The following is a 24,601-nucleotide window of genomic DNA, read 5'->3' on the forward strand; positions in this document are numbered from 1 at the left end:
CATGGACGACTCGTACGTGGCCAGCATATAACAGGCGCCGCGCCTGGCTCGTGCCTGGTTTATAGTGGGCATTCCGTTAATGTGCTTGTTTCCTGCTTGGCATACAGCAGGCACTGCATTAGTGCTGGGCTCCGGCCCCGTATACAGGAGGCGTTCCCTTAATGCTTAACGGAGGAGAGGAAGGTTCGTTTCCGGCCTGGCGATGCCAGGGCGCCTCCCGGGAGACCGTGAGGGCTGATGCCCTAGCGTCTCGCGGGGGGCCGAGGTCCCTCAGTCCCGCCGCTGCAGCGGCGGGGTCCACACCTCTCGCCCCGGGGCCGAGCGACCCGAGCGGGGCCGAGCGGAGCCGAGCGCAGACGAGCCGGCCCGCCGAGTCCGCCACATTCCCACAATCCCGGGCGGCCCCGCCCGGCTCCCGGCTGCGCGTCCCCCTTCCCACGTCGGCGCAACCTAACCCGCGGGCGCGCCCGCCGCGCCGCGCTCCGCCCCGCCCGCGCGTCGCCCCGCCCAGCGCAGCCGCTAGTCCCGCCTCCGCAGCGGGCGCGCGGGCCGCCGCCCCCTCCCATTGGCCGCGCTGCCCGCCCGTCGGCTCTGTCCGGGCGCGGGTTAGGTTGTGCACCGCTGTCGCTTGGTCGCGGCGGCTGCGGTTGGCGGCGGCGGCGGCGGCGGCGGCGGCGGCGCGGGCGCGGGGCAGCTGGGCGGGCGTGCGCGGCCAAGCGGGGACCGGCGCTCGCAGGTGGCCGAGGTGGACCGGCCGGCCCGGGGGCCGAACGCCGAGGGCCAGGCGGGCGCGGCCGGGGCGGCTCCGGGCCAGGGCCGGGCCGGGGGGCGGCGGCGGCGGCGGCGGGGGCGGCCGGCGGGCGGCCGGGGCCGGGACGATGACTCTGGAGTCCATGATGGCGTGCTGCCTCAGCGATGAGGTGAAGGAGTCCAAGCGGATCAACGCCGAGATCGAGAAGCAGCTGCGGCGGGACAAGCGCGACGCCCGGCGCGAGCTGAAGCTGCTGCTGCTCGGTGAGTGGGGCCGGGCCTGCCGGGGTCCCGCGGGCCAGCCGCGGGTGTCGGCGCGGGCCGGGTGGGGCCGAGCCTGCCGTGCTGCCCGCGGCCCGTGCCGCTCCCCGCCCGTGCTGTGTCCGCAGCACGCCCCAGGCTGCTGCGGGGCCGGCCCCCGCCTGTGCTGGCCACCGCCAGCCCTGGCCCCTGGGCGTGTGTGTGTGGGGCGGTGTCAGCCCTGACTGTGAGGTCCAGATCCGGCCCGAGGTTCCTCCAGGGCCAGCCGTGCCTGCGCTGCCCATGTGGGGCTTCCGGAGCCCCCCGGGGCCAGCCCCTGCTTCTGCTGTGCACATCAGGTGTCCAGGCCCTTGCGGGGTCAGCCCTGCCTCGCCTGTCCAGATCAGGCTCCCGGCTTCTTCAGGGGCAGGCCCTGCCTCTGCTGTCCGGGGTGGGGGGCCGCCCCAGAACCCTCGAGGGTCGGCCCTGTGCCACTTCTCAGCCAGCGAGCCCCTTGCCCACACAGGGCTGGCCCTTTGTCCCTGCCCTACTGGCTGTACCTCCTCGCTGCCCCAGCATCTGTTCAGGGCCAGACCGCTGGGCTGCAGTCCACAAGCTGTGCCCCTCACCTCCCAGGATCTTGTCTTGGTTCCCCCCAGCAGGTGGAGCTCTGTTCCTGCGCCCACAGGGTCTGTCCCCCTCTAGCACCCCATTCCCTCTGCGGGAAAACCGTTTCCCTCCTGAATGGGGTACACCCCTTGCGGGAGAAGACAGCCTTTCCTTCCCTTGGGGCTCCTGTTTTAGGCGGAGGCCAGGGCGGGGGGGGGGTCCCCCGCAGGAGCCTCTGCTGGTCCTCAGAGCCGGCCAGCTCACCACCCTTCCCCAAACCCTTTCCTTTAGTCTCGGTGGGAGCCGCTCTCCCAGGTCCTCTCCCTCCTGGAGAAAATTCCTGTCGCAGTCGCCAGGGTCCCGGTCTCCATCTCCCCAGGGCACACCTGTTGTAGGGAGCACGTCGGCCCAGCTGTTGGCAAAGTGCTGTCGCTCAGAGGAGGGTTGTTGAAGGACTCCACTGCCAAAGACAGGAAGGTCGTTTACAAAACAGAAACCCTTGCCCTGCCCTTCTCCTGAGCTCGGCTTCATTCCTGCACTGCAGGGAAGGTTGGAAATGCTTACCCGCCCTCGGAGGTAGCTTGGATGGGCTCCAGGTGGGAGGGGGCGCTGTCACAGAGGGGTGCGCTGGAAGGGTGGTGGAGGGTTCAGAGGAGCGGAGCTTGCAGGTGAACGCGCCGGGTTGGTGGCCCTGTGGGAGGCCACAGGCCTTGGCGGGAATGCATTGCTTCTCCTGCCTGCAGTGGCCCTGCTGGGCCCTCCATTTGATGAAGTACCTTCCCTGTTTTGTTTTGTTTTTTTACAGACGTGTTTCATTTTACTTAAAGACTATATAACAGGCCAACTTTGCAGAAAAGACAGGCAGAGAGTAACCTTCAAGTTTGGAGGAGACTTGCAGTGGGTTCTGGGGGGCCTCTGGGGGGACAGCGTGGCACTGGCTGGTTTTGCAGTGTGACACAGACTTGATTATGGGACAGGGACTTTAGAAGTTACTGGCGTGTTAACGATATTGCCTGACAGCCTTTGCCTAGGGGCTGCGTGACCCTCCAGATGCCCCTGCCACCTGTCCTGAGCACCCAAGGTTTGGATTGAGCTGGGGTTCAGGGAGGCAGGTCTGCAGCTCACGCTTCTGCAGCCTTGGTGTGTGTCTGCCTGTCTCCCTGGATTGGGAGACCCAGCATGGCCACCTGCCCAAAGTGTCTCGTGCCCGTCTGTGGGCTGGGATGTCGGCAGCAGGAGTATCTGTCTACGGTCCCACACTGCCGCCGCCCTGTGACCCTAGAGAGGCACCCAGCCCTCCCCCTGCCAGCCTGCACTATGGGGAATCATGCATCCGTTTCAGGGGGTTGGTAGGTTCTAGGTATCGGGGGGCAGATGGAAAAATGAGGAAGAAGTGAGCTTGCAGGTCCAAAGTGGAAGTCTGTGGCAGGAGGAAGACAGCTGTCAATGCTGGGGTGGGGGCTGAGCAGCATCCCTGGCCCGACCCACTAGATGCCAGGAGCACCCCCAGTCCTGACAGCCACAGACTCCCCCAGATACTGCCTGCCGTGCCCCCCTCCCCCCAGTGCCCCGTGGTAGTGCACGGTATCAAATGCGCCTCGTAGAACCGGGGTATAGTCAGTGGATGTTTCGTGGATGCTTACGAAGTGGGTACTTTTGTGTGCGCGTGCGAAGCCGTGTATGTGTGTGTGTGCGTGCAGTGTGTACTGTGAGTATGAACGTGTAGAAGGCAGGCATTCAGCTCTGTAAGGTGCTGTTGTTCCAGGCCGAGTTCTTATTAGCATGTTGTCTGGTTGGGAACGGGAGTAGGGGGCATGGCTGTGCAGTGAGTGCACAGTCCTGAGAACTCACTACCATTCTCCCATTTTAGGGAAGAGAACCCTGAGGTCGGGGGTGGGGAGGGATGCTGCAAACCCAGTTAGGAGCTCTTGGGGTGGGGGTCCCAGGCCGGCCCAGCTGGCTTCTGCCTCCCGTGACCTCTCCTGTACAAGTCCTTTGCTGTCGTGTTTCTGTCACTTGGTAGAAAACCACTGAGGAGGCCCCTTGTCTGTTCCTTAGGGCAGGTTTCCTGTTTGAAGATTGAGGTCTTCCATGGGAACGTTGGTTACTGGAGGTGCAGCACGCTGGCCCGGCTGAGCCGGCGCGTCTCTGGGATTTCTAAATAAAGCAGGGCGGTCAGTTCCACAGGCTTCCTGTCGGCTGTGCCGGCCCCCAAAGGGCAGTGAAAAGGCCCGGAATCTGGCATGGGGTGTGGTGGCTCTAGTGGGAAGGGCGCGCCTCCCAGTGCTTTGAGGCGCAGAGTGGAGTGTGGTCACTGGCTCCAGGCAGAGTGGTCAGGCTGCATCCCCTAACGCCTGGGAGAGCGGGAAGCACCCTCGGGGAGCCTCTCGTGCACCCCTGGATGGCCCCTGAGCTGTGTTAGGACCGTGACCTGCCCCAGGATGTGCCTTAGGCCCCTTAAATTTAAATTAGGTTTCTTTTCCCCAAACGGTCCACTCTCTTTGGGCATAGTGCCTGGAAGTGCTGTGGGATTGCTCTGAGACCGCCCTCTTCCCTCAGTTTCCCTGCATGTACCCAGACGACGCCAGTGCCTGCTCACGGCTCTCTCTCCGCCTTGCCATCGGGCCTGATAGAGGTCAGCTAGCGTGGGGCCCTCTGAGCTCGGCCACCGGCTGCCATGTGTGTCCCGCCGCTGGGGTCACAGGTCACTGGGGGTCACTGGGGCCAGGGCCAGACTCTGAACTTGCATTGACACAGATGATCACAGTACTCCCCGGCTCTGCTCCCTCCCTGCGTGCCCTGGACTGGACTGCTGGTGGGCCGGTCGCTGCGGTAGGACGTGAGGAAGTGTTCCGTCTCAGATATTTAACCACAGAAGGTTTCACTTTCGTATTTTTGCGGTGGAGCCCTGCCCCGTGCAGCCCCAGGAGCATGGCCACCGGCATCGCTGCTGGTGGCCCCTGGGTGTTTGGAGCGGCGTGCAGCGAAGCCAGGCAGGAGCTTCCAGGAGACCTTGGGGAGGAGGGCTGGGGGGTGTGTTTGTCCCTCTCTGTCCCAGATGGCGCTGGGTGCAAAGTTCAGCCCCGGGTGGGCGGGGTGGCCGGAACTGGACAGCAGTCAGGCATCCGTCGGGAGGAGCGGTCCCATCCCTGGTGCCCTGTCGGCTGCAGTGGCCTGTTAACCGAGGCCCCTGCCAGCTGGGGAGGTGAGCGGCGTGCCACGGCCCGGGAGGCGCTGCATGCAGGCTGGTCTGGGGGCGGGACTCGGGCTGCTCACAGACCCGGGATCCGGGCCTGGATGCGGGCCTCGGGCTTGCTGGTTTGGGGAGTTTGTGCGACCACTCACAGGTGTTTATAGTTCCTGTGCTCCTGGGCCTCTCTGTCATCCTGGGGGCCACCGTATCTGTCCTCTGGAGGGCATCTGGCCGGTCGTCATCGTGGCCCCACGTTGAGGCCACTCAGCTGCTGTGCGGGCTCCTGCTCGTTCCCGCCACTGCCCCCCACCTTCGGGTTGCCGCCACCCTGGCCCACAGGGCAGAGCCGTTGGCCTCAGAAATGTTTGCTGAGTGACTCCAATTTGCTTTAATCGAATTCAGACCCCCCCAGGGAAGTGGGGTGGGAGTGACTTGGCATCACCGCCGCCCCAGCTTCTGGTGCTCACAGCCCGTCTGGACACACTGCTCCCTGCTCGGGCGCGCCTGTTGCCACCTGGCATGTGGTGCTCTGCTCTAATGTGAGCAGACAGGGACTCCAGGGGACAGAGCTCACAGTGGCCTTCCTCGTGAGGCCCTCCTGCAAGTGGGCGTGGGGGGCTAGCTTTGAGGGCTCCCCCTGCTCTGGGGCGAGGCCGTGTCTCCCGTGCTCGCTTCCTCGTCCATCCTGTGGGCTGGCGCCCTGGGCCCGAGGCACGGTCATAGGGTTCAGTGTGATGATGCCGCGGAGGCCTGCGATACGGCGGGCGCTCGGCAGGCAGAGGGAGCTGTTTTGTCCCGTCACTGCTGGTGACGGTCCCTGTGAAAGCCACTGCGACAGCCCTGGGAGGTGCATGTCCCCACCAGCACCGAGCCAGAACGTGCTGGAGTGGGACGTCTGTTCCCGTCTGACTCCCGTGACGTGGAGATAATCACGGTGACCTTCTGGGATGATTGTGAGGGTCAGACGGGGCGGGGGGCGCCACCGGGATTGTCTGCGTCCGACCACACTGTCCGCCCTGGTCGGCGGTCCCCTCTGCTCCTGAGCAGGGCCTCCTGTCTTGAGCTTGGTCCTCAGAAAGGAGGGAGTCTCGATGCCTTTCCTCGTTGCCGTTTCTGATTGCTCGCGGCGGGGTGGCGCGGTGTGCACCGCGTAAACCCCTCCGGCGGGACCCAGCAGGAGGTGCTCTTGGCCGGCGTGCCTGGGGGCCGCGGTCACGCTGCTTCCTGAGGCCTTTGGGGCAGGGGCGTCGGCGGGAGGCAGGTGGGGCTCCAGAGGTTCTCTCCGCCTCTGCCCTCTGTCCCCTCATCTGTGCCTCCGTGAAGGAGCTCTGTCCTCACCCCCCAGCTGGTTGGATGGGGGTCTGGGCAGGACCGTGGGCTCACAGTGTCCTGACTGTCGGGGTGCCCCAGGAAGGGCTACAAAAGTGGGGGCTCAGAGGACACGTGTTGAATGGAGGACACTCATCGAAAGCAGCAGGGACAGCCAGCCCCACCTTTGGGCCTCAGGGTACAGTAGGCGTCATGGCCCAGCTGAGGGGCGGCTAGTGTCTGCATCGCAGGGGCCCTGGCCGATTCGGCCAGGGTGGCCAGCTGCCCTCCCCTCTCCGGGCAGGTTCCCCCTGGCGGCCTTTGCTCCCTCCGGAGGCCCTGCCGCTGACGCTGCACCCGAGCACCGAGGCCAGGTGGCCCCCGTCTTTGAGGTTGCTGGCTGTGTGACCTCAGCGGAGCCACTGACCCTCTCTGTGTCTGTGTTCCCGCACCTCCCCAGAGGCAGCGTGCCCTGACAGTTGTGTCACCCAGTGAGTGAGTGAGTAGGGGCGTGTAACCACCATCCTCAGCTGCTCTAGGGTTTTCCATGTTCTCTGTCCCCGTGGGTGGAGGACAGTGTCCCATCTGTGATCTCAGACCTGTCCACACAGCTCGAGGTCCCTGTTGGGTTTCTGGGAGTCCCAGGTCCCCCGGTGGGGGGGTGCTCCTATTGGCCTCCCGTGGTCCTGGCGGCTCCTGGCTTCACTGCCCACACCCCACAGTCATGGGCCACCTGGCTGCCTGCCCCTGGGGTCCAGGATAAAGTGGCCTACCTTGAGTCTCAGGGAGATGAGACAAGCCTCATCCTTCCTGCCCTGGAGGCCTCGGCCCTTGGAGTCTGGAGTCCCTTCCCTGCCCACCTGGGTCTGGGGCTCAGACTTCCTTCTCCCCGGCCCCCCCTCCTAGATCTCAGGCCCCGAGGAAGGTGGGACAGCGGGTTCTCTTCCCGCTCTCCCTCTTCTTCAGCTAGTCTCTGCTGGGCATAGGTCAGACTTGGACCTCCAGAGGGTGACGTGTCAGCGCACGCCCAGAGGGTGTCCACAGGCTCCCAGCCCATGCCATGCCCCATCTGACCCTGCGGGGCAGGTGCCAGGCTGGGCTGTACCCTCCAGGCCCCCTGTTCTTGGAGTAACGACCCATCGAGTCCCCTGCCCAACACAGGGATGCAGAGGACCCATGGGGGATGCTTGACGGAGCCAGTACGTTGGTTTGGGGCCAAGCTCGTTCTCTTCATTCATAAAACACTTGTGCCGTACTTTCCGTGAGCTGGCCTGTGCTAGGGGCCAGGGGCAGGGGGCTGTGAGCAGAGCCCCAGCCCAGTGTGCAGACACATGGGGAAGAGCAGACCTCACAGAGGGGTGATTGGGGTGGCGTCCTCTGGGGAAAGAATGGGTGGGGCATCAGGGGTGCTGGGGGCACTTCTTGGAAGCCCTGAAATTGAGTGTCTATGCAAAGCACCAGTTGTGCTGGGCAGGCGTGCTGGGATAGCTTACATTTCGTGGTGGCACAGGGCCCCGTGGATGTCTCTTGGAAATGACCAGCAGCAGGCGGACCAGGGAGCCCACAGCTGGGACCTGGAGCTGCATGGTTCCTTCTGGGGAGGTGCTGCGATTTCATCGCTTGTCCCGGTGCTTGAGTCCCCCTACCGCAGGGACCCTCCTGTCACCCTTCTCTCCACGCCCCCCCGCCCCTGGCGCCCAGCAGTGTGTCCTCCATGCCATCGCGTCAGTGGTGCCGCACCGTGTGTGACATGAGTGCGTTCTCCCACGTGGCAGAGTCCCCCGGGCCCCATCCGGCTGTCCACGTGTCCACGGGGGATCCTTTTCAGTGCTGAGTAGCGCTCTGCAGTACGGCTGGGCCATTGTTGTGGCCATCTGCCTCGACCTGAAGGACATCTGGGCCAATGCCACTTCTCAGGGGCTCCGGGAACGCTGCTCTGAAAGTCACGCATGAGTGCTGGAGTGGACGTTGGTGTTCACTGCAGCGAGCGACTTGGGAGCTCCTGGGTCCCGGGCAGCTGCCCCAGCGTGGCTGGGGGCAAGGTGGGGTTCTTTCGGTGGCTTGTGTGCATAGAGCAAGGCTCAGTCTTGGGAGTGTCACACACTTGGGCTTGAGGCGGGGCCTTGCTTTTTTCCCTGCTTTTGAGCCAGAAGGGCACGTGTGACCAGATCTCTTTGAGGGGGAGTGTGACTAAGGTTGGGCAGGTTGGGTCGGAGGCTGGAGACTGAGGGCCAAGGCCCCGCGCGGGTTGGCAGGAGAGCCCCGTGGGAGGCGGGGCATGCTGGGCTGACCGGGCACCGGGGCATCGGCCAGGGCACAGGGGCCGGGTCAGTGGCTGGTTGCAGAGGGGCCCAGCCATGAGGTCCAGGCAGGCCTTGCCCCCAAGACACTTCTAGGCAGGTGGACATTGGGTCAGGTGCATGGCAGTTCCCGGGGCCAGGGATCCTGTCAGAGGCCCGAGTCCCAGCTCCCAGGGGACAGATGTGGCTGTGGCTCAGTTGGCCCAGGAAACAGGGCATCTGGAAAACTAACCTGGGTTGCTCTGGCCAGCTCAGCCTTGCACTGAGCCTTGTCCCCCTCCCTCCCTCTCGGACGCTGTGGTGGCCCGGCGCCTCATGGGCAGTGGGCCTGGCCCGTGCCAGGGCGGAGGGCCGTGCTGGCGCCTGCCCGCTGTACCGCCACACCTGGCCTCACGGGCTCCCTGCTCACTGGACGGCAGCCCGGGGCTTACACGACACGAGACATGCGCTTCTTTCATCCGAGGGTGTCCGCCCCCTCCCTGCACCCGCCCCCTCCACACCCTCCCTCTCTGTCCTTCCTGGCAAGGTGGTGGCTGCCCCGGGCAGGGTCACTGATCGCCCCGTTTCCCAGTGTGCCTGGTGTTCCCTCTGGCTTCCTTCTTCCCCTCGGCTTTATTGACGTTTGATTGACATTAACATCGCGTAAGCATACGGGGTACGACCTGATGATTCGGTGCATGAATGTGCCATGAAATGGTTGCCTCATCAGGTCACTTAGCACGTCCAGCACTTCACACCGTCGTGCCTTGTTTCTGTGCGTTTTGGATTTTCTGGAGGTTGACCACGGCCGTGGTCTTTGCTGTGGCTACTCTGCCGCGGGGGGGCATTAGCAGACTTGCCAGCAGGGCTTGGTAGGGACCCATGTGACCTCGGCCACACCCCTTGTCCAGGACCCCCTGACATCTCCAGGGGCTGATCCCGCAATTCAGGCTTCAGTTTTAGGGCAGTGCCCGGGACACCCCCTGTTCTCCCTTGGCCCGGCTTCTTGCTAAATGTGAGGCTGCTCTCTGGCCCGGCATCGAGGGCCCCTTCACAGACATGCCCCCCTACACCTCCCGTCCCCTCCTGGGGCTCACAGCAGGGTGTCATGCTGGTTGACAAAGTTGCTCGTGTGTGTGTGTGTGCGTGTGTGCGCACGCTCGCGCACGTGTGTGTTCACATGTGTGATTGCATGCACGTGTGTGAGTGACCCCCCTCAGCATGTCTGCATCGTCTCTGGAGAGCTGCAGTGGGGGCTGGTTCTCTCTTTTGCCTTCATTTTTAATTTTATTTTATAAGATTTATTTGAGAGTGTGCATGCACGCTCACGCACATGAGGGGGAGGGGCAGACGGAGGGAGAGACAGAGAATCCCAAGCTGACTCCACGCTGAGCTCAGAGTCCGATGCGGGGCTCGATCCCTCGACCCTGAGATCACAACCTGAGGCGAAACCAAGAGGCAAGCTTAACCGACTGCACCCCCAGGTGCCCCTCGAGTTCCTTTGTACAAAGCGGGTGTGAGGCGGGGCCCTTTCTCCCCTGGCGTGCACAGACTCTCCTCCCTGGGTCGCCCCCACACCCTGGGTGAGAGCGTGGCCTGCCTTTCCCATGGCGGGCACCACATTGGGGTGGCGTCGGGGGGCTTCAGCATGGAGCCTGCCCCGTCTCCCCCTCAGGCTGACCTGTAGGGCTGCATCTCAGGATTTGGCTTTCGTGTGTGCGCTGTTCAGCTGTGGCCTGGGAGGAACCCTTCCAAACGGACCAGCAGGGCACTTTCCTTCCTGTAATAGCGTTTTGTCAAAACTAGGGGTTCTCACTCAGGGCCATTCTGCCTCCCAGAGGACCATGGATGGTGTCTGGAGATGTCTGGGGTTGTCACACTGGGGGTGCTCCTGGCATCCTGGGGTGGCGCTGGGGACGCTGCTCACCCCCCACAGTGCCCGGGACGTCCCCCCTCCCCCAAAGAATAACTGTGCCTGGTGTCAGCAGCGCCAAGGGGGACAGACCCGGGTCAAGAGGAAACCACAGTAGAAATCGCATTCCTGGCGTGCGTGCCCCCTCCCTGCAGCATGTGGTAAGGGAGCAGTGTGGATCCCTCTGGGGGTACGTGACGTCGTGGGCACACCCCTTCCACTCCCTCCTGCCCCTGGAACTCTCGGGGGGGTGTTGGTTGGAGTGAGCAGGTGGCCTCGTGTCGCTTTTATAGCAGAGGTGAGTTGTTTGAAGTAGGACGGACGGGGGATGGCGTGAAGGTAATTACCTTCCTTGATGATGGACCCGGAGTCATTTTATTTATTCTGGGAAGGATCTGAGGTAGTTGGTAAAAGTACCAGAACGGCACGGGCATTGCAGCCCAAACCCCTGCTTTGTGATGTCGGGGTTTGTGACTCGGGTGTCCCCGAGTGTAGTCAGTTACTCGGATGCGGGCCGAGGGCCTCCAGGCTGCAGGACAGGGTGGACACGTGGGGCCCACAGAACCAGTCTGTCGCGGAGGCCCCGGTCCGTGGAGGAGGCCGGCAGCAGACGCTGGCAGAGAGGCTTCCCCCTCAGCTGGGGGGGAAGGTTCCGGGGGCAGGGAGGGCTGCCTGCCCGTGGGGCGCGTCACAGGTGTGTGAGCCAGTGGCTTCCGCACGGGGAGCCCCGCTCAGGCCAGTGCGTGGACGTGGGCAGACGCGGGCCGACTCAGAGGCAGAGGGGTGGAAGTAGGCCTAGAGCGGCAGGTGGGGTGAGTTTGGGGGTTTCTGAGCCCCCGGGAGGAGGCTCTGGGGCTTCAGCCTGTGAGTTAGGGGTATCGGCAGTCGTTGGAGGCGACGTGCTCCTAGACGGCGCAAGTTCTCTCTTGCTGTGTAATCACGTCACCCCCCAGCTTAGCCTCACCCAGCAGACACTCAGTCTCCGAGGGCCAGGAGTCCAGGCGGTCCAGGCTCCGGGTCCCTCATGAGGCTGCAGAGCACGTGTCAGCCGGCGGGCGGCTCGGCGCCTCTCCCCAGCGCTGGTCTAGCATCCTCGCAGCCTGGTGGCCGCCCCCCTACCCCCTCCGCCAGTGGGGCCAGATGGTGTGGAGCGAGCTGCCGTACCTCTTGTGACCTAGTCTCGGAAGTGACCCCCACCGTCTGTCCTGCTCTGCCGGTGGTCGCTGAGTCGGCCTGTGCTCACTGCAGGGGGGGTCCGTCTGCACACATTGAAGGGGGTGCGGCCGAGGTTTGTGGGTATAAAGAACCCACTGTTGCTGTGCCTGAGTGTGGGGTGAGCCAGCTGAGGAGACAGGCTTGCCGCTTGGCCCCTGGACCGGGGTGGGGAGAGGCCGACGCAGGAGGGGACCCTGGGCTGCATGGGGCTGGAGCGGGGCTGGAGCGGGTGCAGAGCGGGGGCAGAGCGGGGCTGGCATGAGGGCTCAGTGGCCAGGTGGCCCCTTTCCAGATGGCCTTCCCGCTGACTTGCCGATCCTTCTGATCCCTCGAGGCTGAGGGGTCAGCGTGCTGCCTGGTGAGCCCCGCATCCCCTCACGCCTGCAGAGGGGAAGGGAGACGGGACGATCTGGTGTTGTGTGCGCCAGGGCAGTGGGCTGGGGTGAAGAGAGCGGATGCCCGGGCTGGTGGGGAGCTGGTGGGGGGCCCTCTGCGTGGGTGTGGGCTGCGAGGCCTGGACTCGTTCAGGTGCTGTGGTCACTCTAGGTGAGCTCGGAGTGCGCAGCAGGCGGCGTGATGCTGGGTGGGTTTATGAGCTCACCGCCAGCTGGGAGGGAGCTTTTGAGGACCGTGGTGGGGGTAGGTTCTGTCCTGAGGAGACAGATACTTCCGTGCAGATACTAAACTTTTGCCCCCAAGTAAGGTTGACTCTGGTGGGGCTCCTGGAAGAGGAACGTGGTTGGGGGTCCACAGAGACGTTGTCCAATTGGACTTGCTGTCCACGGCGGGCGTGGGCAGGTCCTTAAGGGGCTGGCATCGCGTGTGGGGCGTGCCGAGTATGGCCCAGAGGGGCAGTAGCTGGTCAGCCTGACTGGTCGAGGAGGCAGCGATGCCTGGCGGAGACACACGGCTCTGTGCCTCACTGCAGCCTCTGAGGTACTGAGTGTGTGCTGAGGCCAGTCACCTGCTGTCTGACTAGGCGGGACTCTTGGGGTACCAGCCTGCTTGGTACCTTGGTGCCAGATCCCCCCCCCGCCCCCGCTGAGCTTCACCTTCCCATTGTGTAGAACGGTAGTATGCTTGGGAGCATGACCAAGCCAAAATGGGGGACCCCCCTCGCAGAGTGGCTGCCTGCCGGCCAAGCCTGTCCCACAGCCCCTCAGAGGGCTGAGTTCTTGAGCTCTGACCCCCCAGCGACCCTTCTCTGCGGGGTGGGGCTGCAGGCCCTGGCTCCGTACTTGTTCTCACGCGCCTGCTTTTGCAGGCACGGGCGAGAGCGGAAAGAGCACGTTCATCAAGCAGATGCGGATCATCCACGGGGCGGGCTACTCGGAGGAAGACAAGCGGGGCTTCACCAAGCTCGTGTACCAGAACATCTTCACTGCCATGCAGGCCATGATCCGCGCCATGGAGACCCTAAAGATCCTGTACAAGTATGAGCAGAACAAGGTGAGGCCTGGGGTGCCGTCGGAGAGGGGCCGCCCGGGGCACAGCATGGTGCCTGGCTTCCCTCCCTGCCAGGACCTGCCTTCTCGGAGCGCCTGCAGCAGGCACGTCTGGCCAAGCCTCAGCCCTCCTGTCGGGTAGCCCTCAGTGCCCCCTCCGACAGCAGGGAAGCCGGCCCAGGGGTGGGTAGTATGAGCTCCAGCTCCTGGCCCCTCACACACTGTGTCTGCCGGTGTGGGTGATCCCGGGGGGGGGGGGGGCACTTCCCTTCCTTTTTCTTGAGTAATGGCTTATTGAGACCAAAGTCACTCACGGGCCAGGTCTCTCCTTAAAGTGTGTAATTCACAGCTTTCTAACACACACAGCTGAGCAGCCACCACCACTGTCTAGTTTGGGAACATTTCATCACTTGAAAAACAACCCCGTCCCCATCAGCTGTCACTCTCCCCTCCTCCAGCCCCTGGGCCCCCGCGAGCCCCCTTCCCGTCGTGGATGAGCCTGTTCCGGACGCGTCACCCACGTGGACTCACACCCCATGTGGCCTGTGTGTCTGGTTCCCTCCTTGAGCGTCGGGGGCTCGGGGTCCGCCCCCGGGGCTGCACGTGTGGGCGCCTCGTTCCTGCTCGTGGCCATTGTCACGTGTTTGTCTGTTCACCACCTGATGGCCGAGTGACGCTCCCGTGTGCGGGGGGACACGCAGTGTGTGTCCGCTCCCCCGCTGATGGACGCTTGGGTTTTTGCAGTTTGTCTCCTTGACGCCTGCTGGGCTGACTTTCACATGCAGGTTTCTGTGTGCACACCTGTTGTCACTTCCCCGGGCCATGTTTCCGGGACACAGGGGTTCACACGGCAGCTCGGGGTTTGCCCTCGGTAGGAGCTGCTGGCCCGCTCTCGCCACAACATTCCCCCCCATCATGCACCAGTGGGCTTTCACTGGTGGCCTCCCTTGGCTTTGCTTTTGTAGATCTGTTTTTGGGGGTTTCTCATTCAACCCCGGAAGTTTGCCCTGGGCTGACATGAGGCACGGGAGTCCATATTTATGCAGTAGCGGTTTAAGTGAATCCATTGCTTTGAGGCTTAAGAAGGTCAGTCAACCAGGTTGCTGATACATCTCCAGCTGGCACCTTCCTCCCTGTATCCCGGTGCATAGCTGATCGGGGACCCCCAGCAGGGCCTGGTGTGGGGTTGGGGGGCCTGCCGGAGCCTCTTGCCCTCTGGGTCTGGGTTGTATGATCTGCTCAGCTGAGACCCTCTCCAGCATCCAGACCATACAGTCCAGCTGGTCTGGTGTTTGGACCATAGATGTCCATCTGCATCTAGAACAGCGGTGGCCTACCTCTGTTGTGTTCTTGTAAATACAGTTTTATCGGTTCACGCGATGCCTACTTGTTTATGTATCGTCCTTAGTGGCTTTTGCTGCAGTGGCAGAGATGGGGGCCACAAAGCTGAAAACGCTGTTCTCTGGGCTTTTATAGAAGTGGATCCCTGATCCCTGATCATCACACATTGACAGTCAGGGGGGGTTTCCGGGGCTGGTGTCTTCTTCCATAGGTCCAGACTACGGGGCAGGTGAGGGCTGGGGGCCACAGTTGGGGGGGTGGGCAGTATGGGGCAGCTCTCCAGCCCAGGAGGAGCCCACTGGCTTTCAGAGCATGGGCTAGGGTTCCCTCGTTCCCCATTTTGGCTTCTGCCCAGGTCTGTCCTTCCCAGACCCTCTGCTGGTGGCCGGTTGTGTGGCTCAACCACCCTGAGGACGACAGGCACGTGGAGAAGTGGGGTCTCCTGAGTCATGTGCCCCGAGTGGTTCCTCTGGCCAGCGCCCCGCCCCCAGTCCACTCTCCCCTCAGAGATTGCTGGGGTTTGAGGAGCTGCGTGCCAGGAACGGGGTGCAGGCCAAACAGACTTCTGAGGTGACTCCTGTTGCCTCATCTGTGAAACGGGGACAGGGGAGCTGCTGATGGTGGTGTGTGTTCATTGCTCTGTTTGTTCTCTTTTGGGTCCGGCCCTCGGTCACTTTTTAAAGAGTCTGCTTGTTTGTGCATGTGGTTGCTCCCAGTCCTGCCTGCTGCTCCCCAGAGCTGCACCCCAGCGCTGGGGCGCACCGCAGCTGCGCAGGCCCAGCCCCAGGAGCTGCCTTGCTCTCGGGCTCTGCCTTGGGGACCTCCCACTGAGGGCCGGCCACCGCGGCTCACTCTCGCTCCTTCCTGACGTGCGCGTGCTTCGCTGGGGCAGCGGTCCGCCCTCGGACAGGTGCCCCGCGGGGGCCCGGGCGCCGGCGAGCCCATGGCTGTCCCTGCCCGCCCCACAGGCCAATGCGCTCCTGATCCGCGAGGTAGATGTGGAGAAGGTGACGACATTTGAACACCGTTACGTGCACGCCATCAAGACCCTGTGGGATGACCCTGGCATCCAAGAGTGCTATGACCGCAGGCGGGAGTACCAGCTCTCAGACTCCGCCAAGTAGTGAGTAGGGCGCCCGCCCCGCGGACCCGGCCAGGCCGCAGGGGGCGCCGTCGGGCACGCGGACGAGCGCGGGCTCGCTGCTCGTGACGGGTGGGCCGGGCTGGTGTGAGATGGTCGCTGCAGGCGGCCTGGCCTGGTCGGAGCATCTTGTGGCGCCTCTTCTGTGAGCCTGCACCTGTGCGGAGGCGGGAAAGTTCATTTTGAGAAGTCAGCTTCCAGCCTGGCCGCCCAGCCAGCCCCCTTTCTCCCGCCGCAGCGGCCGTCCTCGGACAGCCCTGTGAGAGAAACCCCCAGAGCCGGCCTGACTTCTGCCTGTCCCGTGAGAGCCAGGGCAGGGGCAGGGAGGCCTCTGCCCGACCCCAGGTCTGCCTTGTCCCAAGCACTCGGGGCTGTTCCGCCCCTGCTGGTGAGGCACAGTGCCGGGCCCCTTCCGGCTGCCTAGGGGGACCGTGGTGGCTGAGCTGTCCCCCACCCTTGTCTGTTGGCCTGAGCGGCCCTGTCCTTGCTGTATTGCAGCTACCTGGCCGACGTGGACCGCATCGCCACCTCCGGCTACCTGCCCACCCAGCAGGACGTGCTGCGGGTCCGTGTGCCCACCACTGGCATCATCGAGTACCCTTTCGACCTGGAGAACATCATCTTCAGGTACCTGTGCCCTGGGGGTGGCCATGTGCTGGGGCTGCATCAGGCTCTGTGAGCTGCAGTGGGGGCTGTTCGCATCCCAGCCCCCAGGCACCTGCTGCGGGGACAGCGACGGGTTCACTGGGTCCCGGTCTTTGCTCTCAGGCGGCTTCCAACCCGGGGTGGGAGATAGGCTCTTAAATAACTGTCACCAGCCCTCAGAGTGAGCCGTGTCCTGGGAGTGGTACGGGCCGTGACGGAGCTGGCCAGAGCTGGCCTGGAGGGGAGGGCTTTCCGGGGGCCTCTGTGACGGGCCCGTGGACGAGGGAGGATGCCAGCACGTGTCAGCGGGGCAGGTGGTATGGAGTTGTGGCAAGAGCCGGGTGTGCTGTGGGGCGCTGGAGAGGTCCTGGTGGCCCCGGGGACCCACGCAGAGCCAGGTGACAGGTGGTTCCCGGACTCTGGCCCTTGGGCCCACGGTAGCTCCTGGCATGTGGGCAGAATGGGGCCCAGTCCTGGCAGGTGGCGCAGCCGGAGTAGACTAGGTGCCGTCCTTTGAGGACACGGGCCCTGCCACTCGGTGAGGCCATGGTGGATCCAGAGCTGCTGAGCGGCAAGGGCAAGTGTGTGTCCCCTGGGGCTGCCGCAGCCGATGACCGCAGATGGGCGGTTTGAAACCCACAGGCATGTTTGCTGTCCCCCCTCAGGAGGCCAGAAGCCGAGGAGCGGGGTGTGGGCAGGGCCGGTTCCTTCTGAGGCCGTGAGGGGGAGTCTGTTCCCCGTGTCTCCCGGCTCCTGGGGGTCGTGGGCCGTCCTCGGCGTCCCTCGCCCCATCCCTGCCTCCGTGGTCACGTGGCCTGTGCTCGTGTGTCTGTGGCCAGACATCCCCTTTCCTGTGAAAACACTGGTGATTGGATAGGGCCACCCCACTCTGATGTCATTTTAACTGATGACATCTGTAGGGACTTTGCTCCCAAGTCAGTCCCGTCCCCAGGTTTTGGGGGACACCATTTCAACCCAGAGCCCCAAGGCCCGGGCTGGGGCAGGTCCCATCTGCCAGCTGTGAGCCCCCCACTGCCCGCAGTGCCCCGTCTGGGTGCCCTCTGCTTCCCCAGCGCAAGCTCATGCTGGGGAGGAGTTGACGCTCCTGGGGTGGGGTCCCAAAGAGGTGGTCAGCCGTGGCACTTTGCCACTGTCCTGTGGCTTCGAAGCGCCTGCTCTGGGGAGCACCCGAGGAGCCTTTTGGGTGTGCTTCCAGGTGCCCTTTGGCCCAAAACCCGCCCCGCCACAGGGATCCCCCCCAGAGCTCCGCCGGGGGGGCCACCTGCCCTCACCCCTCCCTGCCCTCTGCACCCTCTCTCACCCGCCGGGCCCCTGTCAGAAGCCCTGTGTGGTTCCCCGGAGTCTCGGAAGCTGTAGGCATCCACCCTGCACGGGTCTGATGCACGTTTTCCTTTCCTGGTGAGGGGTCAAGGTTTGAGTTTTCTTTCTTGTTTAATTGGATCCTTGATGGGGCTGTAACCTCAATTCAGAGCTGAGCCTGCGGAGCACGGGCTGGGGCTTGGGACGAGTGCTGCCCCCCCCAGCCCCCGTCGCAGGGTGTCCTGGCCTCACCCTGACCGCGGCATGGCCTGTGCCTGCCGGGTCCTCTGCCTGGGATGCCTGGCCCCCTCCCTCCCCTCCCCGAGCTTGGACCGGCCGGCATCTCCCTGGTGCCCCCTCCCCGCTCTGCGCTCTGCTCTCTCGTGGGCCCCCACCCTCTGCCGCTGCTGGTCCTCTGCCGGCCCACCCCTTCCTTAGCTGGGCACCCATGGGGGCAGCCTGGGGACCCTGGCCCTGAGCTTGTGGCCTGGCCCCTGACTGGAGCGGGGACAGCATTGAGTAATGGCCCGGTGGCCCCAGTGTGTGAGGAGATGAGCCTGGTCCCAAACAGGGGACTTTACTGGGGAGCCTCCTGCTCTGGAAAGGCTGTGGCCCGGGGGCCTGTCCACCGCAGTGGCATTCCCCAGACTGGCCACAGCTGTTGCTACAGGCCTAGTGGCCTTGCACGGGACCCTCCTGTCCTTCAGTGTCACCCTGGCACGTCCACCACCCACCTGTGCTTGCTGGAGTCTCCTCAGTGCAAGCTCCGCTGGGCGGCCCCACTCTGTCGGCCGTGCCCGGGACAGCCCCGACGTCAGCCCCTCCCCGCGGCCTCCACCCCCCGAGGCAGGGCCCAGCCACGGGGACCCCTGCCTGAGGGCCACTCTGCTTGCCTGCTGTTGTTTTTCTAATCAGAGAAAACTGAAGGAATTCACCGGTAGCCAGCGGCAAACCCCTGTCGTGAGTCTAGTGTGACGGGGTGTCTCTGCTGCTCCCTTCCCCCGCCTGCTCCCTTCTGCCCAGGAGCCCATTGTTCGGACTGTTAGGTTGCACGTGCTTCTCGTGCTGGACGGGAAACTGCCACCTGCTGTTGCTCCCGGCAACAGGGGAAGCGTGTCGCTCCGTGAGCCACCCCCTTGCGACGCCGAGGCGGGTCTGTCGCATGGCTGTCCTCGGGTTATCTCGTTCTCCCGTGTCCCACAGACAGTGCTGTGGCGGGCATGCGTGCACGTTGCCCAAGTGAGGGGGTGGGTCTCCAGATGTGGGACCTCAGGTCCAGGGGGCAGCCTGTCCCGCCCCCCCCTCCTCCCCGGGAGCACCTGGGTTCCCGGGCTCCCTAGTCCTGTGACTCCTCCATCAGGTGCGGGTGTTCAGACGCAGCGTGTTCTCCTGGCTCTAGCGGATGTGGGGGGCAGGGGTTCTCCCGGGGGCCCCCTGGGCTCTAGCAGACGCCGGCCGTGCTGGTGGAAGGGGCTTGACAGCGGACCGCGGTGCTGAGCCCCCACGGGGCTCCTGTCTCCTGCAGGATGGTAGACGTGGGAGGCCAGAGGTCAGAGCGGAGAAAGTGGATCCACTGCTTTGAGAACGTGACGTCCATCATGTTCCTTGTGGCCCTGAGTGAATATGACCAAGTGCTGGTGGAGTCGGACAATGAGGTGAGGCACCCCTCCCCACGCTCTCCCTGCCCTGTGGCCCGGGGGTGGGGGGGGTGGCGTCCGTCCTCACGTTTTCCTTCCCACAGAACCGCATGGAGGAGAGCAAAGCCCTCTTCCGGACCATCATCACCTACCCCTGGTTCCAGAACTCCTCGGTCATTCTCTTCCTCAACAAGAAGGACCTGCTGGAGGATAAGATCCTGCACTCCCACCTGGTGGACTACTTCCCCGAGTTCGACGGTGAGCCGGGAGCTGCAGTGGAGTGGGGGGAGCACCCAGGGCAGGGACTGGGCCCCCTGCCCCTCTGGGCCCCGTGAGCCTGGCGGGCAGGGCCAGGTGCCTCCAGCACGGCCCGTTCACTCTCTGGGCCTCGCTGTCTCTGTGATTTGGGGGTACGGGCCCTGACGGAGGCCGGTGGCACGGTCCGTGCGAGCCGGGGAGCTCCCGTGCTCCACCCCCCCCCCCCCGAGCCTCAGTGAGCAGAAGGGTCTTGTGTCCCCAGGGGGGGCGTCCTCCTGGGGAGGGGATCTCTCACGGTCTGTGCACAGCCTCAGGAGGGATGCACGGGGACACTTTGCTCCCAGGCCCCCGCTTGTCCAGAGCCTGAGTGGGGAGGAGCAAGGCCCTGGGAATGAGGGGGTGGCCCAGGACCCTCTTCCCCTCCCCGGGTTAGCCTGAGCTCTAACAGAAGGCAAAACTGAGCACAGACCATTCCCAGCTCTCTTTTCGGCACCCGTGCTGTGTGAGCATCAGCCACAGCTGCCTCTCAGGACACAGGACTCTAGGGCACTCTGGGCCTGGCCACCCCTCCCCAGCAGCTCGGTCCCGGCTGGCCCAGAGCCTCGGGGACGTGGTTGTGGCCCGATTGCCATGTGCACACAGCAGGGACGGTAGCCGGGCAAGTGTGCACGTGTGTACAGGAGCGCGTAGGGCCGTGAGGACATGCGTGTGGGCCCCTGCCCGTGTTTGGATGTCAGTGTTGGGGAAGTGGTGGGAGCACAGTGGGGTGAAACGGGGCTGGGCAGGAAGCTTGGCACAGTTGGGGGGTGGGGGGGGTGTCGGACGTGGGCAGCAGCTGGCTGAGAGGCCGAGGGGCCGCACAGGGGGGCCAGGGCCCCGGGTGGAGGCGGGGGGCGGCCGGAGGAGCTGCCCCTGCTTGGCCAGTGCCCGGTCCGCGCCCAGCAGGTGTCTGTCTGTGCATGGCTGGTCTGCGCATGATCAGTGTCTGTCCGCAAACTGCAGGTGCCCTCATAAGGCTGGTCCGCGCTCGGTGGTGACTGTCCGCGCCGGGCGGCTGTCTGGGCGCACCATGGGTGTCTGTGCACCTAGGGCAGGTGTCTGTCCTTGCCTGGCAGGTGTCAGTCTGAGCATGGCGGGTGTCTGGGCGCACCGTGGGTGTCTGTCCACGTCCAGCGGGTATCAGTCCGAGCCTGGCGGGTGTCTGGTTGCACCGTGGGTGTCTGTCCACGTCCGGCAGATGTCAGTCCGAGCCTGGCAGGTGTCTGGGCGCACTGTGGGTGTCTTGTCACCGTGGGTGTCTGTCCGCGCCCGGTGGGTGTCTGGGCGCACTGTGGGTGTCTGTCTGCACCCGACGGGTGTCAGTCCGAGCCCAGCGGGTGTCTGGGCGCACCGTGGGTGTCTGTCCGCGCTCGGCGGGTGCAGGCTGGCCTCGCTCACCTGCCTCTATGTCCGCCTCCCCAGGGCCACAGCGGGATGCACAGGCCGCCCGGGAGTTCATCCTGAAGATGTTTGTGGACCTGAACCCCGACAGCGACAAGATCATCTACTCCCACTTCACGTGCGCCACCGACACGGAGAACATCCGCTTTGTGTTCGCGGCCGTCAAGGACACCATCCTGCAGCTCAACCTGAAGGAGTACAACCTGGTCTGACCCGGCCGCCGCCACCGCCCCCGCCCCCAGGGGACAGGGACAGCCGTCGGGCGGGCCTTCCTCCGGGCGCCGAGCCCGCCCGGCTCTGCCCACAGACGAGTTGATTTTGTTTTCCTATTTTTAACAAAGGGTTTTTATTTCACAGCTATCAGGGGACGTATGTGTTTCTTTCTATACACCCCCGTGCACTTTCTCATCTGTGTCAGCGGCGCGGCAGCCTTTTCCTGGCCTTGACTCGTGGCTCGCTTTTTTCTATTAAAAAAAAAAAAAAAAAAAAGAAAAAAAAAGGAAAAGAAGGAGACAAGACCAGCGGAGACAAGACACGCGAGCACGCGCGCCCCCACTGCAGGCCGGCGGCCCCCTGGCGCCCAGCGGGGACAGAGCCACCCGCCGGCCCGCCCCCCTTGCTCCTGGCCCTCACCACCGAGGCTCCCCCCCCCAGACTATGACTTCTCTTTCTCTCGCTCCCTAAGTTATTGACGTCCTGGACTCCAAGAAGTGGGGGTGGGTGGCGCCCCCCGCTGCCCGCCCTGGGAAGTGCCTAACTTTTTTTTTTTTTTTTTTCCGGGTGAGGAAAGGAAGGCAGTGAGCTGGCTCCCGGGACGCACAGGCTGCTGTCCGGACACCCCCGAGGGGCCAAGGGCGCCCCACTGTGCCCAGGGAGCTGGGAGAGGGCCCTTCTGGATTGGGAGCCACTTTTGATTAGTTCTGTTTTGAAACCAGCTTGGAAACAGTGAGCGTGGAGTGGGGACTTCTTCAGAATATTCTCAGGTCTGTCCCCGAGAGGCAGAGAGGGGAGTCGCCTGCGGCGGTTCCCGGGCGCGGCCTCTGGCGCAAGCCCTTCTCCCACATGCCCCACTTCTGCTCCCGAGCCCCCTGCCCCGGGAGGTGAGCACGCAGCACGACGCGCACTTTGCCCCGAGCCATGGAGGGCCAGTGGCTGCTGGCACTGCGGCCCCGGGTGGCTTCCAGGCCTGGCCACGGCCATGGCCACGCACTGAGCCAGAGCCACGGGCCGCCTTTCCCGGGCCCCCTTCTTCCAAGGGGCTCGGAGGGTGGGAACAAGCGGGGGGGGGGGGTTGTGTTTTCATCTGATGTGGACTGAGCACTACAGTGTTTTTCTGTGGGTTGTTTTGATTTGCACAATGTAGCGGGAATGAACTGCCAGGCCTTGGCCCCACCCGCTGCATCTGGACACGGCCCGGTCGCGGTCTGTGTGGCCGCTGCTGGTCTGGGCCGCCAACAAAGAGTAGAAACGACTCGGACAGCAGCCCCGACGCTGGCGTCCACTGTGCCTGGCCCCGCTCCCTCCGCTCACCGCTCACGCAGGGGCCGGCCTGCTGGTGTCGGCGGAGAGAGCCTGGAGGGGCCTTGTGGCGACTGGGAAGCCCCTTCAGGGTGGGGCGGGGACATTCCTAGTGCCCAGCCCTCTCTGGGGGCAGGACGGGCCCTCACGGTGCCACGTGTCTGCATGGGAGGGGGCGTGCCATAGCCTCCAGCCTGCACCCTCAGTGCCAGAGCAGATGGTGCTGCTGGCGGGGGGCCTGCCCAGGGGACTCGGGGTGGGTCCTCGCAGGGTGCGCATCGCCATGTCCCAGCACCTCTCTTGGGCCCAGATCGCAAGGGAACTGGATTGGGCCTCGGTGGGGGCGGGGGTGACCTGAGCCTGTGAGCCTGGGCACCCCAAGTATTAATTCTTCCCAGAGGGAGCAGTGTGCCAAGCACCCTGGAGCCAAAGCCTGGCCGGAGCACCATGCCACCCCTGCCCAGCGCTTCTGAAACCCTGAGGGCCCAGGACCGGGGGGCGGGGACACCGCTGTGTGCCCTAGAGGGTCGGAGACCGCGCTGTGCCGGTGGGGCCTGGGTGGTCCGGGCCCCTCCCTCGCCCATGGTGTGAGGCTTGTTTTTCTCGTTTTCCACCCTGGGGGGGCTCCATCCTCCTCCCACTGTCAGGTTCCCCCCCCCGACCCCCCCCCCCGCCAGAGACGTCCCAGTGCCAGCGCCCCCGAGCGGCAGTGCGGGAGGTGCGCCGGCCGCCAGTGGACCTCCTCTGGTTATACTTGTATATTACACAGTCCTGATTTCAGACGGTTTCAACCTTAACCTATTTTAAAGAAGAATATTATATAAAATACTGTTTTTAAACTTTTTGTCATTTGAAATGCATGTATTGTTGTGCGTGCTGGGGGACAGGCCCATTAGCTCTGTGCCAACCTCCCAGGGCCAAGACTGCCATGTTGGGGCAGGGGTGGGGGGCGGCGGGCTTCGCTCACCGTGTCGGGGCCCTGACCCCTTAATCCAGAGATAGCTGATGGAAATTGACTTTTCATATCTTTCTCCTGAAATGAATTCTGTTTTAAATTGGAATAAATTTTGTTCCTAAATGCTGTGGCCCCCTCTGGCTTATTTCCGATTGCTGGCCATAGTGGGTGGGTGGTGGGCAATGCAGGGGTGCCCGAGCTCTGGAGGGTCTTGCCTGGTCCTCGTGTGGCTGGCTGGTGTGTGAGCTCACGGGAGCGGGGGCCACGGCTGCCCCGGGATGTGCCTCTGGCCTTGGCACCAGGGCCCCTGCTCTGAGGTTCCCCGACTTGGCCCTGACTTCATTTGTCTGTACTGCCGGGCCAGACCATCCGGCAAGAGAAGTGCCTCCTGACTTGGTCGGGGACTGAGGAGCCCAGGTTCTGGACATTCTGTATTTATTTCTGTAAACTGAGGAGGTTGGGCTTGTCTCTGCAGTCTTCTCTGGGGCTGTTTTCCTTCTTAAAAAGTGGTAAGTAGGGCGCCTGGGTGGCTCAGTTGGTTAAGCGACTGCCCTCGGCTCAGGTCATGATCCTGGAGTCCCGGGATCGAGTCCCGCATCGGGCTCCCTGCTCAGCAGTGAGTCTGCTTCTCCCTCTGACCCTCTTCCCTCTCGTGCTCTCGTTCTCTCGTTCTCTCTCTCTCTCAAATAAATAAATAGAATCTTTAAAAAAAAAAAGTGGTAAGTACACATAACAAAATTTACCATCTTCTAAGCGCACAGCTCAGCGGCGTGAAGCACACTCACACGGTCCTGCAGCCACCCCACCCTCCGTCTCCAGAACGTTCCGTCTCCCCACACGGAGACTCTGTCCCCACGAAGCACGGACTCCCCACCCCCTGCCCCAGCCCCGGCTCCCACCCTCTCCTCTCTGTCTGTCTGCACGGGACTCCTCTGGGGACCCTCCTGGGAGTGGGGTCCTGCGGGATGTGTCCTTCTGGGTCTGGCTCCTCTCACTGAGCAGTGTCCTCGGGGTCCCTCCACATCGTGGCAGGCGTCAGGGTCCCTTCCTTTCTTCTTCAGGCTGAATAATCATTTTATGGATGAACCACTTTGTGCTTTACTGTTCCTCCATCAGCGGACACTTGGGTTGTTTCTACCTCTTGGCTATTGTGAATCGTGCTGAAGTGAACATGGGTGTGCAAATAACTGTTCGAGACCCTGCTTCCAGTTCTGTTGGGTATAGACACAGAAGTGGGATTGCTGGATCATATGGTCGTTCTCGATTTAACTTTTGGAAGAACCACCAACCCCTTTGCCAGTATCTGCCCCGTTTCACACTCACACCAGCCGTGCACAAGGGTTTCAATTTCTGCACATCCTCCTCTGGTTTTATTCCCTTGTTTGTCTGTCGGAT

At 63.7% G+C, this 24,601-nt stretch overlaps 1 protein-coding gene across 1 annotated transcript; it reads left to right on the forward strand.

Moving 5' to 3' along the window:
- Nucleotides 1-861: 861 nt before the first annotated feature.
- Nucleotides 862-23,329, forward strand: GNA11 (G protein subunit alpha 11). Its single transcript, XM_027585856.2, has 7 exons — nt 862-1,014; nt 12,771-12,955; nt 15,261-15,415; nt 15,932-16,060; nt 18,924-19,053; nt 19,140-19,293; nt 20,755-23,329. The coding sequence occupies exons 1-7, from the start codon at nt 879-881 to the stop codon at nt 20,943-20,945; spliced, it is 1,080 nt and encodes a 359-aa protein (XP_027441657.1). The 5' UTR covers nt 862-878; the 3' UTR covers nt 20,946-23,329.
- Nucleotides 23,330-24,601: the final 1,272 nt, after the last annotated feature.

Source organism: Zalophus californianus, chromosome 1 (genome assembly GCF_009762305.2).
Source record: "Zalophus californianus isolate mZalCal1 chromosome 1, mZalCal1.pri.v2, whole genome shotgun sequence".
Classification (NCBI taxonomy): domain Eukaryota; kingdom Metazoa; phylum Chordata; class Mammalia; order Carnivora; family Otariidae; genus Zalophus; species Zalophus californianus.

What these genes read in the sequence shown, in the direction of transcription:
- GNA11 (XM_027585856.2), top strand. Translation starts at nt 879, where the DNA reads ATGACTCTGGAGTCCATGATGGCGTGCTGCCTCAGCGATGAGGTGAAG. An exon ending in CTCTCAGACTCCGCCAAGTA is followed by an intron (nt 15,416 to 15,931) that starts GTGAGTAGGGCG and finishes GCTGTATTGCAG; the next exon opens with CTACCTGGCCGACGTGGACC. An exon ending in CTACTTCCCCGAGTTCGACG is followed by an intron (nt 19,294 to 20,754) that starts GTGAGCCGGGAG and finishes CCGCCTCCCCAG; the next exon opens with GGCCACAGCGGGATGCACAG.